This window comes from Drosophila nasuta, chromosome 3, assembly GCF_023558535.2.
Source record: "Drosophila nasuta strain 15112-1781.00 chromosome 3, ASM2355853v1, whole genome shotgun sequence".
Taxonomy (NCBI): domain Eukaryota; kingdom Metazoa; phylum Arthropoda; class Insecta; order Diptera; family Drosophilidae; genus Drosophila; species Drosophila nasuta.
In genome coordinates this window covers 22,788,776-22,805,504 of record NC_083457.1, presented here as the reverse complement: position 1 = coordinate 22,805,504, position 16,729 = coordinate 22,788,776, and the positions used below count along the sequence as shown (strand labels likewise).

Sequence of the window (16,729 nt, the reverse complement as noted above, 5' to 3'; positions counted from 1 at the left end):
TACATATTTAACACAATGTTTATGGAAAGTGAGCAACAACTTCTCTTTCGTTATATTTATTAAAATAAAGTCTTCTGTAAATGTGTTTGTACCCAAATAATTATTAAAAAATATTCATTTATAATAAAATCATAAATATACCTCATATTAATGATATGCAGTCATATTTAAAAATGATTCTTTATCAGTTCTTTATGCGTAACTAGGCTACCTATTAGCCATAACCACCACAATTCATTTTCTATTAAGCTCATGTGCGCATTTCTATTATAAGTGCAATTATATATTTAAATTATTTACAAATGAGAGCATCTGACAAACAAGCATCAAATCGCACTGTCTAGCTGATAAGCTTATGACTTTTTAAAGTCTTTCCATTTACTGTTTGACACACTAAATTTCTAATATAAAAGAATTAGTTAAAGCATTTTTCTCATCTTATAAAATCTCAGTGAATTAAATATTGATCTCCATTCTCTTCTCTCGCAGCCAGTATTAAAAATCTTTAATTCAAGAAGTACTCTAGCATATTTAGTTTGTTTTTATAATCATTTTATTCAAAGAGGTTACATCATTGATCTTAATAAATTAGCCGGTGCGGATGTATTGAACATTGTCAGTCTGAACCAGAACAGTGCCAGCTGTATAGAATACAAATAAATATAGATGGGAAATTAATATAAATTTAATTGTCAACAAATCGTTAGAAAATTATAAATTTAATTGTCAACAAGAGCTTTCCTCTATAGTACTCACGTTGTGGAGCGGGCTCTGCGCTGGCGAAGGCAGCAAACATGGCCAGAAGAACGGCAGCAGCTTTGAAGAATTGCATATTGATTGATGTGGTTTGTATGACTGATACTAATGCTTAACTGAGTTCTGTGCGATCTTTTATAGCAGTTGGATTGCAGCAGCCAAAGGTGGGATTTTCCTATTGAGCTATTCGCAGGTTAAAGATCGATTAACTTGTGGCATGCACTCAGTGTCTCTTTAATCAGCACATTTGTTTGTATTGCATTTAATCGGAATTACAAACCGGCTGGATTTTCTACGCATGCATGTAAATATACTTTATCTTATTTGCATATTTGCTATATATAATATGTTAATTGATTCCCAGTAAACGCATTAAATACTTTGTAATGAGGAGGGAGTGAAACTGATGGACTGTTATTAAGAATGCTTCTAAACTATGTGCTTGACAAAGGGTTGAATGAATTTCCAAATTTATTTATAAATTAAAATATTATAATTTTACTTTATTGGTAAAATTTAATAATAATTTAAATGAAAAATACCAATATTAAACAATTACTGATATATATAAAAGATGAAAGAGTTCAATATACATTATTAAAATATTCAAAATTTTGCAATTCGTGTAAGTATATCAAACAGCATACATATATTAGACAATTGACGTGTGAATTTGAAGCCATTGCAAAATGTAAACACAAGTGTAAGCTACAGTTATCAATGCTATCAAGGTCATGTAACTGGGTATTTTCTAAGACTCGATCAAGATTAGCTTGACTTGTGGAAATTCCAATTCAGCGACTCGAGCTGCTATAAAAACGCTGCATGTGCAGCTTGCCAATTCATATCAAATACGTTCAGCTCGAATCAAACATGAACTGCCTGAAGATCTGTGGCTTTGTCTTTGCGCTGATTGCAGCTCTGTCTAGTGCTGACGCTGGTAATTACAATTAAAAGAGTCAGCAAATTGAATAAGTATTTAATTGAATTAATCTCTTTACTCTTCAAACAGCTACACAAGTGCTACATGCTGGTGGCCATACGTTGATACAGACAGATAATTCACAATATATTCGCAAGAACTAAACCAACACCCAAATAAAGCAATTATAAGCATGTAACCAGACTTTCTTATTATTTGAATATGGCGGGTAATTTTCACAGGCAATTTATCGCTTGATCGGTTATCGACCAACCGCCACAACAGCTGGCAGCTGCTGCAGCTGCCCGTTTTAGTCACTCTAGTCACCCTGTGCCCGGCAACAAGCTGTGATCATTTCATAAACAAAATAATTAAATTTGCAGCCTTAACAGATGTTGTTCCGTTGTGTAAATATTAAGCTGAGCCATATAAATAGTTATTATTTCATCAAAACTATTTTGCAGCCAGCGCAATTTGTTTGGCTTATGCGCAAAAGGGATTATCTTATCGCTTGTCTCAAAACACCCAAAGGACAACAATAACAGCAGCAGCCCCAGCAGCCGCCGCAACAGCAGCAACAGCAACACGAACTCGCCACAAAACCGCAATCGGCAAAATCATCAACAGTGGCGCGCCATTGGGCAAGTAGACAGTGCCAAGCTTTTGCGGATGCAGTCTCGCTCTCGTCCATGTCCGATGTTCGTGTCAGTTGGAATTTGACAACGCCAACGAACCGCAAACACCCGCGCAAAAGTCATGACAGCAATCGAGGCAACAACAACAAGAACAACAACAGCAGCAGCTGCAGCTAAGACTCTCAACTCGCTGCTGCAGCTGCCGGCGCAGATGGAGCTGAGCCAAATAGAGTTGATCTATCGGGCGGAGGGTAATGCAAATTTGGTGCTGGCGTTGCCGCAATTTAAAAAAGTTTTACGTTTGCCAAAAATGATATCCAACCGTCAGCAGAGCCACAACGTCGACTCCCAGGACAGTTGCCAGTCGAGGCCGGAAAAACAGCCCAACGTTTCCGACCCAACTAAAGGTTAGCACCATACACATACATACTATATATACAAAATAAGAGCTGCTATGTTATTGTTGTTAGTTTCTCTTCTTTTTTTTTTGGACAGGAAATGGTTGCGTGCAACTTCAAACACCACAGCAACTACAGTTCCCAATCCCTATCCCAGCCACATCTTCATTGCCTGGCAAAAAGTAGAAGCAAAAGCAAGAGCTGAGCTCCTCTGGCGTTGGCCAATTTGTGTATTGTGCCATGCTTATTGCCCGCTTGGCTGGCTTTTACTCTTACTTTGTGCTAGCTCCTCTTCCATCTACGTATGTATGTGTAAGATGAGTATGTGAATGTGTTTGTGGCTGTGGCTGTGGCAAGAGTCTGTAACTGTTTTTGCGGCTGGGTGTGCATCTTTTTGGCCATTGCATCAAATGTGTTTATTTCATTTATCTTATTTCTTTTGCGTTTTCCCTCTTTTCTAGCTGGCGTCTTGACAATGCCGGATTTTATGGCTTATATCGAGATAATGCGCCGTCTATTAGGAAATGAGTTTGTCTGCGAACCGGATATTGTTGCCATACCCAAGCAAAGCGATAGATTCTGGATAAACGAGCACATACGCGCCCACAGGCCGGGTGAGTTCATCTTCGTCTTCATCTTCATCGGGGATTGTCGGGAGTGACTTTATGCCATGACTTTGCCATTGTTGCAAGCATTTTTGTGGTCTACACTTTGTATTTCTTTTTTTTGTGCTGATCAGCTGCTGCAACATTGCCTTGGCCTTTACCACGCCAACGTTTGGCCATTGGCCACATTCCAAAAGCCTTTTAACCGCCACAGCAATCAATCATAAAAGAGCATTTTAGCCGCTCTTTTATTCTCTATCTCTTTCTATTTATATCGTAGTTTCACTTTGCTCCAGTTTCCAGTTTCTAAATTGTACATCAAAATGTGCTGCATGTGCACATGGGACTGATTAGTGGCAGTGTTGCAAGCGTGGCACCAGAGCCACAACCAGGACCAGAGCCAGAGCCGTAGCCAATAGTCGCAGCAATATATCAAAATTCGGTTTATGTTGCCTGCAAAGTTGTGGCAAGTTGTGCGCGGGCTGCGACATCGGACGTCTGCCTCGATAGAGCGAGCGTTTGACTAGCAACAGGCTGCAGGCTGCTGCTCGACGCTCGCTGTTGGCTGCTGGCTCGTGGCTGCTGGCTGCACCTTGTCCTGGGCCCTGCCACAATTTATCATTGCCAGTCGCTAACCCAGAGGCATCTATATATCAATAAACGAACGAGGCGGCTCCTCGACTGCTCTGCTGCACTTTACATTCATGTTTGGTTCTTTCCACTTGCAGTTGCGCGCCTGGATAAGGAATTTGTGGGGCCATTCGGTCTGATGTTGCCAGATGTGACCCAATTGCCTGCCACATTCGATGTTTTACTTGCCAATTTGCAGGTGAGTTGCCTGCCTGCCTCCGCCTTCCTTCCGTCCACCCGCCGTATTTGGGACGCGACTCAAATATATTGTATATTTTGTACAAGAACAATATTGGCATTTTTTCGGCCATATGCAATGGCCCTTCGATTCAGCGGTTTATATCCGCCCCCGTCCAACAAAACAACAGCAACAACTACAAACTATATGTTTGTTTCTATGTGGATGTGGATGTAGCCAAAGCTCTAAACCAGAAGCCAAGCCCTGGTCATGGGACGACACGGAACACGGACATAGACGTGAACGTGGAAGCTAAGGCAACATAAATCAACGGTTCTTTGTTTTGAATTAAAGTGGGCAACAGTGTAAACACATTGTTGTTGCTATTGCTATTGCGATTTGTTATTGTTGTTGCTATTGCTAGAGCCATTGTTCCTTTTGTTGTGGTTGTTATTGCCGCTGTTTGCTGTTGTTGTTGCCATTGTTGTTGCTGTGGCTAGCAGCCACTGGAAGTGGAAGCTACAAACCTTGCCTGAACCCGATGGCCGTTTCGGTTTGTGCGGTTATAAAAGACGCCGAAATTGCTTTGAAAGTGCCGCCAAAGCCACTAGTTCAACATATCCTGTAATATCCACTGAACAACATAAAAACGGGTAGTTTAACGGATATGGTCTTAAAATTGACAAGATGGAAGAAGTATTTAGTATGTGATTATGAACAGTGTCACGGATTTGTTGATACTTCTTAGTGTTTTTCAACTGCATGAGTTTGATATAAAAATACATTCGAATTCTTTTAAATTCTTATATGACTATAGCGAGTTTTAAGAATTTGTTATAAAAAATGAGAAAAGTTAATGTACTCAAAAAAACCTCTTCATCAAAACAATCAAAAAATACATGTTACTGAACAAGATGTCTATTTATGTACATATATTCTTTCTAATTTGCTCTTTTTCTCAAAATAATTCCATATTTTTCACAATAAATTCTATGTAGTTATTACCTAAAGTGTGTGCTCCGGTTTTGTATTTTACTATTGTTTGATTAGTTCTTCATATTTAAAATTTCATGTTTAATTTCCATAAAATTTGAATGCTAACATGTGCACTGTTTAGTTAATAATTACCTCAATGACTTCTATATTAATTACTTGACAATATGTTTCATAAATTTACTATCACAGCGTGCCATGAATTTAATTAATTTGTTTATTTAAAATGCAGTAAATTAGTCGATGTTTTGTTTGTGAAGAACTGAGTAGCGACATCTAGCGTGCAGTGTCTGTTCTTCTAGTTTTGCAACAAGCGCACGGTAGATGGCGCTGACTTAACTCTAGCAGACACAGGATATCTTTGTAGTCGGGAAAGAGACGCGCTTCTCGTTGATGCTGTGCGGACTCTTCGAATTCAGCCTCGTCGCGATGGTTATATATTCAATTTATGGCTTTGGTGCCAAAGCATTGACCGAAATAAAATTGCAAGTGGAGAGAAAAAAGAATAGTTACGGCGCCATAACTAACGCCATATTGTGTGCTGGACAGGATATGACTATGAGTCGGCAAACTAGAAGCGCTACAGGAGTGGGGCGGAGGGTTATGAGAGGGGAAACAGGCAAAGTGCCGCTTTTAATTGTGCCTTTAAATGTTAATTTTCAATTTCAAGTTGGGAGAAAAAGGCGAATGCGATGAAAACGTGTGAGTAAGCAATTGTGTGAAGTGTGTGTGTGTGTGTGTGTGTGGAGTATGAGTATGTGTATGAGTATGAGTGTATGTGAATGTCCAGCTCCATAACTCATCATACAATCAGCGCGGCAAACAACAACTTTTGTTTTATGTCACAGCAACAACAACAACGACAACAAGCTGGACAATGGCAGGCAGTTACAGTTCATGTTCGTGCTCTGGCTGCGATAACCTGGTCCAGGTCCTGGACCTTGTGCTAGTCCTTGTCCAGGACCCCCAATGCTTGTCGCTTTTTATGTGTATTTTGTGTGTGTGTTTTTCGTATATTTTTTGCTGTGCCGCAACAACTTCACTTTGCTTGTTGTTGGCACTTTCAAGTCAAAATGGCGTCAACGCTGACGCTGCCCCCTCACGTGCTCCACTTGCCACACCTGCCACATGCGCTTAACGTGCAGCAAGCAAGGGCAACAATGAAAGAGAGAGGCAGAGAGCAAAGTGAAAAGAAAAACAAACGAAACGAGAGAATAAGCCAAACGAAATAATTTGTAGGCAAAGGACATGAACACGGACATGAATGCCGACATCTGCAACGAGTCCAACGAGTTGAGCACCCGCGCAGCCAGCACGAGTTCCAGCAAACGGAGTGCGGATGATGGAGGGGGAGGTGGAGGGACGGAGAGAATCAGCCGTCTGGGCGATACATATGCCATCGAAATAAAACCGAAACAGGGCTGGCTGCAGTTGGCAAGTGATGTCAGCGATTTATTTGATTTAATGCCAGCGGGCGCAAAGACAATGGACACGACCTCCGACGTTGCGACGAGCTGCAATCGGACCAACTTGCTGGCAACGGGTGGCGAACGGTTAACACAGTTAACCCCAGACAAGTGCAGGTGTCGCTATTGCAGCATGCAGCACCTAAAGGTGAGTGCGAGTGTCCGTCTTCGTCTCACTCTCTTATTGCCACATTGTTGTTATTTGATTTACAAACATTTTGACTCACACTATGGCTTCCTCCTTTTTGCAGTTGCAGACTGGCAAAATCAAACGATTGGGAGAATATTGTCCAATGGAGCTATTTTCTGGGTGAGTTTTAAGTTTTCAATCTGTTTGCTGCTGTTCAGGTGCTGCTGCTGCTACTGTTTGGACACGCCTTTAAGTCATAAATTTCAATCTGCTCCATTTGCGTGTCCTGTCGTGCTTCATAATTCCAACACTTTCTGTTCGGCCTGCCACTGCTCCAACTCCAACGCGAACTCCAACTCCGAACAGCTGTGGCTTGTGCCTACCTGCTAGCACTTGGATGGCATTTCTGCCGTGTGCCATATTTCCGGGCCAAGCCTTTAAAAACACGACTGCGGCCAGAGAACAGGACAGCGAGGACATCATTCTGCTTCAGCTTTTGGTTCTCGTTGGGTTCCCGCGGCTCATTCGTTTATTTGTGGCCCGCTGTTTCAAGTCATGCGTGCATCCGTGCACGAAATTCAATTTGCTTGTGCTTTCATTCCGGTTTACCGCCTGCTTCGGCTGCTTCCACTTTCATTTCTTTTCCGACACCCTGCAACGTTCTTGTCTAGGCGCGCACCAGCGCCATCTAGCGTACGCTGCAGTGTACTCTCCACAGGGTATTTATTCGCCATGCCGTCTCATTCACGGCTTTTGCAATGTTCTGGCCAAAAATTTGTGGACCGCTTTTTTGTAGCGACAGCCTCCATTTGTAGCATACAGATATATCGCGCATATACATTTATGTTTTAATAGTGTTATTTTTTTACACACACATACATACATATACTCGTATTTATTGATATTCTTTTTTCACTGCTTTTCTTTGTTCCTCTCGTGTGTGTGTGTGTGTGTGTGTTTTTTTTTTAGTACACCCGGTCGCATGGTCAATGCCTTGAATGCACTTTTCGCCTGCCCGCAAAATAATTTACGTGTATTTCAGCGCGGCAATTTAATTTATGGCGATCACGCGAATTCGATTTCCTGTGATGAGCTGCACACTCGCGTTTTTCCTGGGTAAGTGCAAATTAATCCCCCCTCCTGTTGTTGCTTTGCCTCCGCTGCGCTCTCTTTCCAAATGAATTTAAACGCATAGCTGATCAGTTGAAAGGAAATTCTTTAGCAAATGTGTTATGCTTTACCCCATGATGAGACTAATAGTACATTTCCTTTTAACTTTTCTGGATTTTAAATTAATAAAAGCAAACTTTAGATTCTTAAATATGGATATGCTTTGAGTTTATTAAGAATCTCCGTATATAAACATTTTTTTTAATATTAATTCAATTTTTAAGTAATTTTCGTAAATAGCTAAGAAATGCTCCTTTTTAAATTATTAAAGTGGGGTTTAGATTTATACATTGGTCTTAATCTGCTTCTTGTTAAATAAGTTTCTCTATATATGTACATACTTTATTGACTACATTTTTTGCATTTCAAACTAAATTTAATACTCTCAATAAATAATTTTATTTTCACACATTGCAAAGTCCCAAATATAAAGTTATTGCACCTGAAAGTGAATGCAAAAGACTTGCAAATACTTTTTATTATTTGCCAAAAGAAATAAAATTTTAAATTGAATAAAACGAGACTTAGACTTTGTCATTTAAATATGAGAAATTGTCTGGGTGGCAAAAATTAATTCAGTTAGTTGTAAATATTATATAAATATGCTCAGCTTATCTCTTGTATTCAATAATAAACGACTCTTGGGTTCAGGTGTGCTCAGAAAACTTATTGAAAGCTAACAAAATAAGTATATGCGACATAAATTTGGAACGTAACCATAACAATTGCAGGAGAATCCATAAAGGAATAGACAGAGAAATAGAATGAGAAGAGATTGGATGGGTGAAAGAAAGAGCAAAAGCAAGCGAAAGAGAGAGAGATAGAGAGAGAAATCGGGAAACCAATTGTTCAACACGCAAATATTCAATAAATAATGCAAGCAACAGCCAAACACAAATTCTCGAATGCCAAACCGCTAACATTGCCATTTTCTTTTTCTTTTTGCGTTTTCTTTTATGTTTTGTTCACTCATTTCAACACCTTTGCACAACACAACGTTGACAACAACAACAACGACAACAACAACATTGGCGTAACTGGCACACAAAATTGGAATGTGCATTGAAAATGCTAACAAAACGAAATTTTGGACAAAAACTTTCTCTGCAACCTCACACACCGCCAATCGCCATTGCTATCGCCTCGACATCGACATCGCCATCGACATCGCAATGGCAATCCCAATGCCATACCCATTGACCATTGACCATTTCCCCATTTTGCCATTTGCCATTTCCCATTTGGGCTCCCTCAATGCCAACGCCAACGCCATGGCCATAAAATCACTGAAATTCTCCAGTGAAATTATGGCGCTTATAAAACATTTGCTGGTCGCCTGCCTGCTCAGGGAATACGGCAACAACACGAATGAGATGGATCAACAACAACAACAACAGCAACCAGAAGAAGGAGGCGCTGCAGTTGGGTGTGGCATGAAGACAAAAGCAACAGAAACTACTACAGAAAGTGGCGCGGCTAATGTTGATGCTGCTGTTGCCACTGCGTGGCACGAACATGAGACGGAGACGCGGGGACAACAACAGCTGGCAGGAATAGTTGAGTTTGTCAAAGCTGTTGCTGCTGGTCAGCCACAGCAAGAGCAACAGCAGCAGCAGCGACGATGCTCGACAAGAGCAGCTGCTGAAAAAGCGACCCAAAGGTACACAAAGCGTAGCCGAACAGCAACACCAACAGCAACAACAACATCGACAGCAGCAACGTGCTGTGAAAGCACAACCAGGTTGTCAACGAATGTGGCAATGGCAGCAACTCGAACGGAAACGGAAACACTGCCAACTGCGACATCGCCACCAACGACGACAACGATGATGATGGCGACTCCGAATCCGAATAAAACTCGAGCACAGATCAACAAAGCGGAAATATTTCACTTACCAAAAAATTGTGTGCTGCAAAAAATTTTGCATTTACAATTGCTGGTAAAGGTAAGTAAAGAACTTGCTCTTCCTCTTGCTCTTGCTTTTGCTGCCTTGGCTGGCTATCAACCATTCTCCCAGTCTTCGAGTCTCCCAAAGTCTCCTTTTTGGCTCTGTGTCGTCATCTCCCTTTTGGTGTTTATTTTTATCGAGTTCAAGCAAAAGAGAGGGGAAACTCTCCCAAAACTCTCACTGTTATCCTTTTTCCATTTTTTTCTGCTCGCTCTTTTGGTTTGTTTCTTTTCGTTTTTTGCATTTGATGGCCATCAGTTGATTCTGTTTTCCATTTTCCATTTTAATACACTTTGCTCTGCGAGTACTACAATATTGTTGTGGCAACTGTCGTGCTTTGAAGCAGCTGTCGAAATATCGTTGATATAGTTGCTATTTGGAGTCACTGCATTTAGCAGAGTAGAGTTAGATGTTGCTTTTGCTTTTTTACTAAATTGCCTAATGCCAAAAGTTTGAAATTTAATTGTTGTTACAGATTGATTTGTGTGTGAAAATAAAAGTTGTGTTTAGAAAATATCACCTTCCTATTCTTATTTATGCCACAGCTTCAATTCAATGCAGAGACCACAAATACAATAAATATTTTAAAATTCTCTTAGAATGAAATGAATATTCAGAATATATTTATACATATATAATTTGTGCTAAATGTTTTTCTTTAACAATTATTCATCAAAATTTTAACTTCAATATCTAAAAGATTTTTACAAATCGTTTGATCAAGCTTAGTTAATAATGAAAATAGTTCATGTACTACAAGAATATCATATTCAAATAATATTATAAAAAAATTTTAAAACTCGGCATAATTCAAATGTTGAAAATATTATATTTATATATTATGTAATTTTGTTTTTCTCTATGAGAGTTTAATTTAAACAAAGATTTACAAAAGCGTGTTTAAGACATAAACAAGAGTATTTAATTTTCGTCTAGCTATAGTTGTATATTCTTTCTTGAGATTTCTTTATTTTTTGATGCCACACAAAGGCAACTACATTGAGCTACCTGGTTGATGTTTCAACAATGCTTCAAGTGAGTGCCTCGTGCTAAAAGCTAAAAAGGAATGAAATTGAAAGGGCAGCTAAACGGCAAACGAAGAGTGTCCCCGCCAGCTAGTCAGATAGCTGACTTTGCTATTGGTCAAAAGTGCTGGTGGGATGCGGTGTTGTGGTGCTGTGGTGCAGTGGGGATTTGCACTGGACGCGCTCACTTGGATGGCAGCCAAGTGGCTGGGCACTTTTCTGTGTGTGCCATAAGATTGGACTGCTGTCTGACTGACTGTCTGTTTGTCTGACGCTAAAGTTTAGCAAACCGTTTTTCTTGGCAATTTCAGAGGCATTTTCATTACATGTGGCAAACGGGGCAGGCTCAACATGCCACGCCCAGCTATGCGGCATTGCGAGCGCTGCTTAGTCGCTGTCAGCAGGAGCCGGCTTTGGCTTTGGCTTTAGATAATGTGGATCAGCTGGCGGCAGAGGAGGCTTACATGTTGGGCGCCACAGCGCTTGACTGCTCCATAATGTTGACATTTCAGGAAATTCGCTGCCAGCCCAGGCACAACAGGTAAACACACACACACACAAACACACACACACACATGTTCACTAGCTAATCAGTGTTTTATTTTTTTGTTTGCAGCTTATTGCAGCCTTGGCTCGTCACGCTGCAGGGACGTCAATTTCTCACCAAGCTGAGTGTGCTGGATCTCGATCCCAAACCGGATAGTCACTTTCACAAGTTCGTAAAGCAGATGCGGGAAATTGAAAAGTGCTGCCGAGCATTAAATTAATTAATAAACTCGATGGGAAAAACTGCAAAACTAGAGCAGCAGCAACAACAATAAATACAACAACAACAACAAACTGTGTTACACTTTTTTTTTTGTTCAAGTTGTTGTGTGTAGTCTGGGTTTTTACTCTTTGGCTTGTTTGTGTGCAAAGTGCGTGTTGGTTGCTGTGTTGCTGTGTTGGTTTTTTAGCTGATTCGCCGCACCTCTAAAAGCGTTTTTGCCGCTCGCCTTTTTGGTGTCCAACAGCGGCAAACAAACCGCGCACACACACACACGCCCAACAGGCGTGGGTGAATCAAACGAAAGCAAGGCAAAAATGAACAGCACGAAAAAAAAAGAGGAAAGCGAATGAGAACGAGAACGAGAGGCAAACTGACACACCGTGAACACTCCTTAATTAATTTCCATGCGAATGTGGCCAGGACAAGCTGGAGCCACACGCTGCCGCTGCCGCAAAGGCGCCGCAGGATATGTCAGTCGCACTAAGCTCAAAACTGAACCTGGGCAGGTCTGTGCTGGCCTGGCACAGTTCTGGGCCACGGCCATGCTGTGAGCTCTATCAACTGTGAGCGCTGGGCTGCCTAAGCAAAGTCAGACGACGCCGTGTATTTTGTTTGCCAGTCGCTCAGCGCTTTGCCAGTCGGAAGGCAGCAGTTGTTGGACGAGTTTGCTTTTGGCGTGGAGCGTGTAGTGTGTAGCGTTGTATACGCCTGGAGCCTGCTAGCTGGGAAACGGAATCGAAGCTGAATGTCGAGTTGAAGCTAAACCTACTGCATAAACAAACACAATTGGATAAGCAATGGGCAACAAAGTTGTGACATTCACCGAACAGCAATTGGATGACTATCAGGTGCGTTCTCTTTCGCTCGCTCTTAAGTTGGCTAAACTTTTCACTTTTTAAACAAATCAATTTCATGTGCTCGCTGCTCTTTAAATATAATGCAAAAAAACACAAAAAGGATTGCACGTTCTTTACACGCAAAGAGATACTGCGGTAAGCATATGCCACGCCACGGGGCGTATACGTCATATTTTTTGCTGCTACGTTATTTAATATAATAAGCAAAAGGAAAACTATTTTCTTTTCATATGAGGGAAAACGTTGTGTTGTGTTGAGCTGAGCTGAGTTGAGTTGAATTGGCGCCTTTGTTTGCCGCATCCTTTTGTTTAGGCACTCAGCAAAGCACACACACACACACACATATATTATACAGACAAAGCCTTTCATCAAGTGCTGTGTGTTCTCTCTCTCTCTCTCTGCTTGTTCGCAGCGTGCATAAACGCTTTCGTGAGCTGCGTCCGGATTTGGTGCCACGCCAAATGACCGAGGGTCAAACCTCGAGTGTCAAGGTTCCACGCGAATGCATTGAGAAGATGCCCGAGTTGCGTGAGAATCCATTTCGACGACGTATCTGTAAGTACAACAGCAACAACAACAACTGAGATTCATAAGCAAAACGTTTCTTATATTATTTGGCAACGCCTCCTGCTGCTGCTGCTGACCAGGCGAGGCATTCTCACGCGATGGCCAGGGCAATTTATCCTTTGAGGACTTCTTGGATGCCCTCTCCGTGTTTAGCGAGCAAGCACCCCGAGATATTAAAGTCTTTTACGCATTCAAAATTTATGGTAAGTTCTGGCAATGATTTTACCTAATACCCTGCAGCTCAAAGTAAATGAGCGAGGCTTTATACAGAAATAGATTACAATAGAAATAGAAATGCATGATGGCTATTTGTATATCAGAATTCCTAATTTTAGTTTCTTTGTTTTCATTTCATTTATTAAACAGTTCTAATTTAACTTGCACTTTAGTAAACGCAGAAGTTGGGCTCAGGGAACTCCACACTGGCGCCATCTAGCGGTCGTAGGGTATCTTAGAATCGCGTCGTTTCAACTGCAGCACTTTTACTTGTTGTTTGCTTCGCTTGCTTGTTGTTGAGTTGCACGTTTTTGGCCAGAATTTTCCCGGTTTTGTTTATGCATTTGCATTGTTGTTGCTGCCCCGTTTTGTCGTTGTTGTGCCTTTTGTGTCTTTGGCATTTACATGGAACGCAATGCCATTTGCCATTTGCCGCGAATTGTGAGTCGTGGCTCAGTAATTTGTGGCCCAGGTCCAAGCCCAAGCCAGAGCCCAAGCTATTGCCGCCAGGCAGGCAGGCAGGCAGTCAGTACAGGACAACTGTTTGTTGTTGTTGGTATTGTTGTTGGTGGCACAGTTTTGGTGCCACACAGTTTGCTGCCACAGTTCAAGGACAGTCATAAATTCTAATAAGCATTTTAATTGAAATTTAAATTAGAATCTGCAAAAATGTCGCGCTTTCTCTCTCTCTCTCTCTCTCTCTCTCTCTGCAATCCCCCCCTTTTCCATTTTCCTTCTTCGCCTGGGTCTGTGCACACAAATTGATTTGAGTACATTTGGGATTTACGACTCTGCGAGCAAATAAATAAATATACTTCGTGTGCTTGCAATAGCAATTAAATGAATATTCATAGTGCGACTCTATTCAGTTGTGTTTGATACGGTTAGCAAATCAAATTGAATCCCTAACCAAGTTCAAATTGTATTAAAGAAGAACGACACATTTAATTGAATTGTTTAAGCTGTTGCTTCTGCTTTTGTTTAATAAAAACAATTGAGCGCTTAGTGCAAAGTTTATTGTCGCTTACCTCAACGATTTGATGCGATGAAATCTGTCGGTTGAAAGTGCATTTAATAACCGATAATCGTTTCTTTTGTTGAAACTATTTAGTTATTACGACAATTGATTGATGACAATGATTTATTAATGCCGCATTTACTTTGAATTTAACAGTCTTAAGGTTTGTTATGGTATTTAATAATAATAGTAATAAATTTAAGAATTTATTGGCTATTCTACGATTAACTGTTGTATTAATATTTGCACAACTGTTCACTAAGATATCAGTATTTAAATTGCTGCAATTGTTTGTTTCAACATTAAATTTTCTGTTTGTAATATTACTTTTGAAGCTTGGCATTTCTGCAGTTAAGTCCTGCTAAGTTATTCGTTTTTCAATTCTACGATAATATTTTGAGATGTGAACATAACGCTGGCACTTTGTCTCAATGTGCTTTATTAGATTGTCACAAATTGAAGCATGCAACGCAGACAACGAGCACATGCGATTATGCACACAAGACACACACACACACACACACACACACATGGTAAACACACACAGAACTAGAGTTATATATAAGAATATAGCCCGTAACTTAGTTTTGCACACATCAGTTGACTCTTATGCATGAACATGTCAACTTTGATAATGCGACACACACACACACACACACACTTCTTCGCACAACTGCATTTGCATAGGTGTGTGTGTGTATGTGTCTCTCTCTCTCTCTCTCTCTTTCTCTGTACATGTGTTGTGACTAGTACTTATGCATGTCTGTCATGACTTTGCAGATTTCGATCAAGACGGCTTCATTGGGCACGCTGACCTCATGTCCTGCCTGACGACAATGACCAAAAACGAGCTGAGCCCGGAGGAGCACCAGCAGATTGCTGACAAGGTAATCGAGGAAGCCGACGTCGATGGCGATGGCAAGCTATCAATTCTGGAGTTCGAGCATGTTATCCTCCGTGCCCCCGACTTTCTCTCCACATTCCACATACGAATCTAAACGAGGGAGAAAGAGCAGCAAAAACTTCTTCTTCATCTTCGTTTGCTGCATATTTAAGTACTTTGTGTGTAGTTTTATTATTGAATTGCTGTTACTGCTGCCACAGCTACACAGCTATATAGCTACTTGTGCAACCTGCAACTGTGTGGCTGCTGCCACATCACATAAAAATGCCATCAGTGTGATTAAGTCTGACCAATTGTCCTGACAATGTGCATGTCAAATGTCACCATAGCAAACGAGCAGCAGCAAATCGTTATAAAATTTATAAGCTTCATGTACTCATGTATTCATACACACACACACACACATCTGAGTAGCTATGTGTGTGTGTCACAACCTATGCCCAACAAAAATGTTGAATATGATCGACAATAGGCTGAAAGTATGTGAAAATACCCTGCAATCAGTGGTCAGCTTAAAGCTGGCTTCAAAATAATACCCCTTCATCAACAGCAGCTATATTGTTGAGTTTATGTATTGTGTAGTAATGTTTACTAAAAAACTGCTTAATAAATATATTTTCTATATAGCAAGTATATAAAATAACCTGTTTATTAACATTTATGAGGCAATCAGCTATTCTTTAATCTGATTAGATTACGTCTTTTGCTTTCAGCTTTGCATATAAAACTAGTTTTCTTACTTTAAGTAAAGTAAGTAAAACCACATGGACATACCTTAACTATCCTCCCTGACATACACGTGGTATGCATATATGGCAGCTGCAGTCACAGCAGCCGTAAACATTCAGCGGACACTGTTTGTTGCAGTCTCTGCTACTGACCCCAATCATGGCAAGCAGTCAATGCCATTGCAATGGATATTTGGCCAGTTGCCCCCAAACACACACAGCAACGTATGTACATGTGTGAGCATGTTTGTGCATGTTCGTGCATGTTTGTGTGTGTATCTGTGTGCGTGCGCTGTCAAACTTTTATCAATTTGCCAATTTTCAGCTTAAAGTTGTTTGTGGCAAATTCGTTTTGGCGTTTTTATTAGCAAGCCAAAAAGCTGATCACATGCAATTATTGTAATTGCTTTTCCCGCTACTTTCCAACTACATTGAGCAAAGTTCGCCGCCCTGCCACGCCCCCTCCCTCCCCTGACTTTTGCACCCTGTTATCCTGTGAGCTGATTTAGTTAATTGACTCGGCATTAAATGCAATTGCAGCGCAATAGTTAATAATAATTAGGTGGGCAATAGAATAAAGTACTCGACTGGAAAATATCTAAAAAGAAAGTTCATTTTAGTTTGTAAAAATAATACTAAACTTTCTTATATCCAAATTCCATCTTTAAGATATGTTATTTTGTATTTTACATGCTGACAATATTGAGATATAACTGAGAAGTATCTAAAAGATGAAGCTAACTAAAAATTAGAGCTTAGAATCTGAATATTACTGAATCTAATATAATCTCCAAATATCCAGCTATAACTAGC

At 40.5% G+C, this 16,729-nt stretch overlaps 4 protein-coding genes across 9 annotated transcripts; 3 read left to right on the top strand and 1 right to left on the bottom strand.

The window, feature by feature from the left end:
* Nucleotides 1-530: 530 nt before the first annotated feature.
* On the bottom strand, nucleotides 531-877 carry LOC132789717 (daisho1). The gene is made up of 2 exons (XM_060797933.1): nucleotides 757-877; nucleotides 531-641 (listed from the first exon to the last, which is right to left on the bottom strand). Exons 1-2 carry the CDS (start codon nucleotides 830-832, stop codon nucleotides 589-591), a joined length of 129 nt encoding a protein of 42 aa, XP_060653916.1. The 5' UTR covers nucleotides 833-877; the 3' UTR covers nucleotides 531-588.
* Nucleotides 878-1,586: 709 nt separating this feature from the next.
* Nucleotides 1,587-1,877, top strand: LOC132789716 (daisho2). Its single transcript, XM_060797932.1, has 2 exons — nucleotides 1,587-1,696; nucleotides 1,769-1,877. The coding sequence occupies exons 1-2, from the start codon at nucleotides 1,630-1,632 to the stop codon at nucleotides 1,840-1,842; spliced, it is 141 nt and encodes a 46-aa protein (XP_060653915.1). The 5' UTR covers nucleotides 1,587-1,629; the 3' UTR covers nucleotides 1,843-1,877.
* A 109-nt stretch (nucleotides 1,878-1,986) lies between these two features.
* Nucleotides 1,987-11,706, top strand: LOC132789714 (inositol-pentakisphosphate 2-kinase). 5 transcript variants are annotated; one of them, XM_060797928.1, is made up of 11 exons: nucleotides 1,988-2,085; nucleotides 2,143-2,720; nucleotides 3,173-3,325; nucleotides 4,045-4,145; nucleotides 5,788-5,817; nucleotides 6,357-6,731; nucleotides 6,835-6,893; nucleotides 7,683-7,829; nucleotides 9,184-9,829; nucleotides 11,169-11,398; nucleotides 11,474-11,706. In XM_060797928.1, the coding sequence occupies exons 2-11, from the start codon at nucleotides 2,435-2,437 to the stop codon at nucleotides 11,622-11,624; spliced, it is 2,178 nt and encodes a 725-aa protein (XP_060653911.1). In that variant the 5' UTR covers nucleotides 1,988-2,085; nucleotides 2,143-2,434; the 3' UTR covers nucleotides 11,625-11,706. The 5 variants fall into 5 exon arrangements, 3 of the variants coding, with proteins under 3 accessions (XP_060653911.1, XP_060653912.1, XP_060653913.1); XR_009632728.1 differs by lacking the exon at nucleotides 9,184-9,829 and having other exon boundaries at nucleotides 1,987-2,085; nucleotides 11,474-11,614; XM_060797929.1 differs by lacking the exon at nucleotides 5,788-5,817 and having other exon boundaries at nucleotides 11,474-11,705.
* A 267-nt stretch (nucleotides 11,707-11,973) lies between these two features.
* LOC132791475 (calcium and integrin-binding family member 2) lies at nucleotides 11,974-15,736 on the top strand. 2 transcript variants are annotated; one of them, XM_060800406.1, is made up of 5 exons: nucleotides 11,974-12,474; nucleotides 12,584-12,618; nucleotides 12,896-13,038; nucleotides 13,131-13,253; nucleotides 15,065-15,736. In XM_060800406.1, exons 1-5 carry the CDS (start codon nucleotides 12,424-12,426, stop codon nucleotides 15,280-15,282), a joined length of 570 nt encoding a protein of 189 aa, XP_060656389.1. In that variant the 5' UTR covers nucleotides 11,974-12,423; the 3' UTR covers nucleotides 15,283-15,736. The 2 variants fall into 2 exon arrangements, with proteins under 2 accessions (XP_060656389.1, XP_060656391.1); XM_060800408.1 differs by lacking the exon at nucleotides 12,584-12,618.
* The last annotated feature ends 993 nt before the right edge of the window (nucleotides 15,737-16,729 follow it).

Coding starts and splice junctions, on each gene's coding strand:
- LOC132789717 (XM_060797933.1), bottom strand. CDS start 832: ATGCAATTCTTCAAAGCTGCTGCCGTTCTTCTGGCCATGTTTGCTGCC. Junction 642..756: donor CGCAGAGCCCGCTCCACAAC/GTGAGTACTATA, acceptor TATTCTATACAG/CTGGCACTGTTCTGGTTCAG.
- LOC132789716 (XM_060797932.1), top strand. CDS start 1,630: ATGAACTGCCTGAAGATCTGTGGCTTTGTCTTTGCGCTGATTGCAGCT. Junction 1,697..1,768: donor TCTGTCTAGTGCTGACGCTG/GTAATTACAATT, acceptor CTCTTCAAACAG/CTACACAAGTGCTACATGCT.
- LOC132789714 (XM_060797928.1), top strand. CDS start 2,435: ATGACAGCAATCGAGGCAACAACAACAAGAACAACAACAGCAGCAGCT. Junction 4,146..5,787: donor TTTTACTTGCCAATTTGCAG/GTGAGTTGCCTG, acceptor TTCAATTTCAAG/TTGGGAGAAAAAGGCGAATG. Junction 7,830..9,183: donor CACACTCGCGTTTTTCCTGG/GTAAGTGCAAAT, acceptor GAAATTCTCCAG/TGAAATTATGGCGCTTATAA.
- LOC132791475 (XM_060800406.1), top strand. CDS start 12,424: ATGGGCAACAAAGTTGTGACATTCACCGAACAGCAATTGGATGACTAT. Junction 12,619..12,895: donor ACACGCAAAGAGATACTGCG/GTAAGCATATGC, acceptor GCTTGTTCGCAG/CGTGCATAAACGCTTTCGTG. Junction 13,039..13,130: donor TCCATTTCGACGACGTATCT/GTAAGTACAACA, acceptor GCTGCTGACCAG/GCGAGGCATTCTCACGCGAT.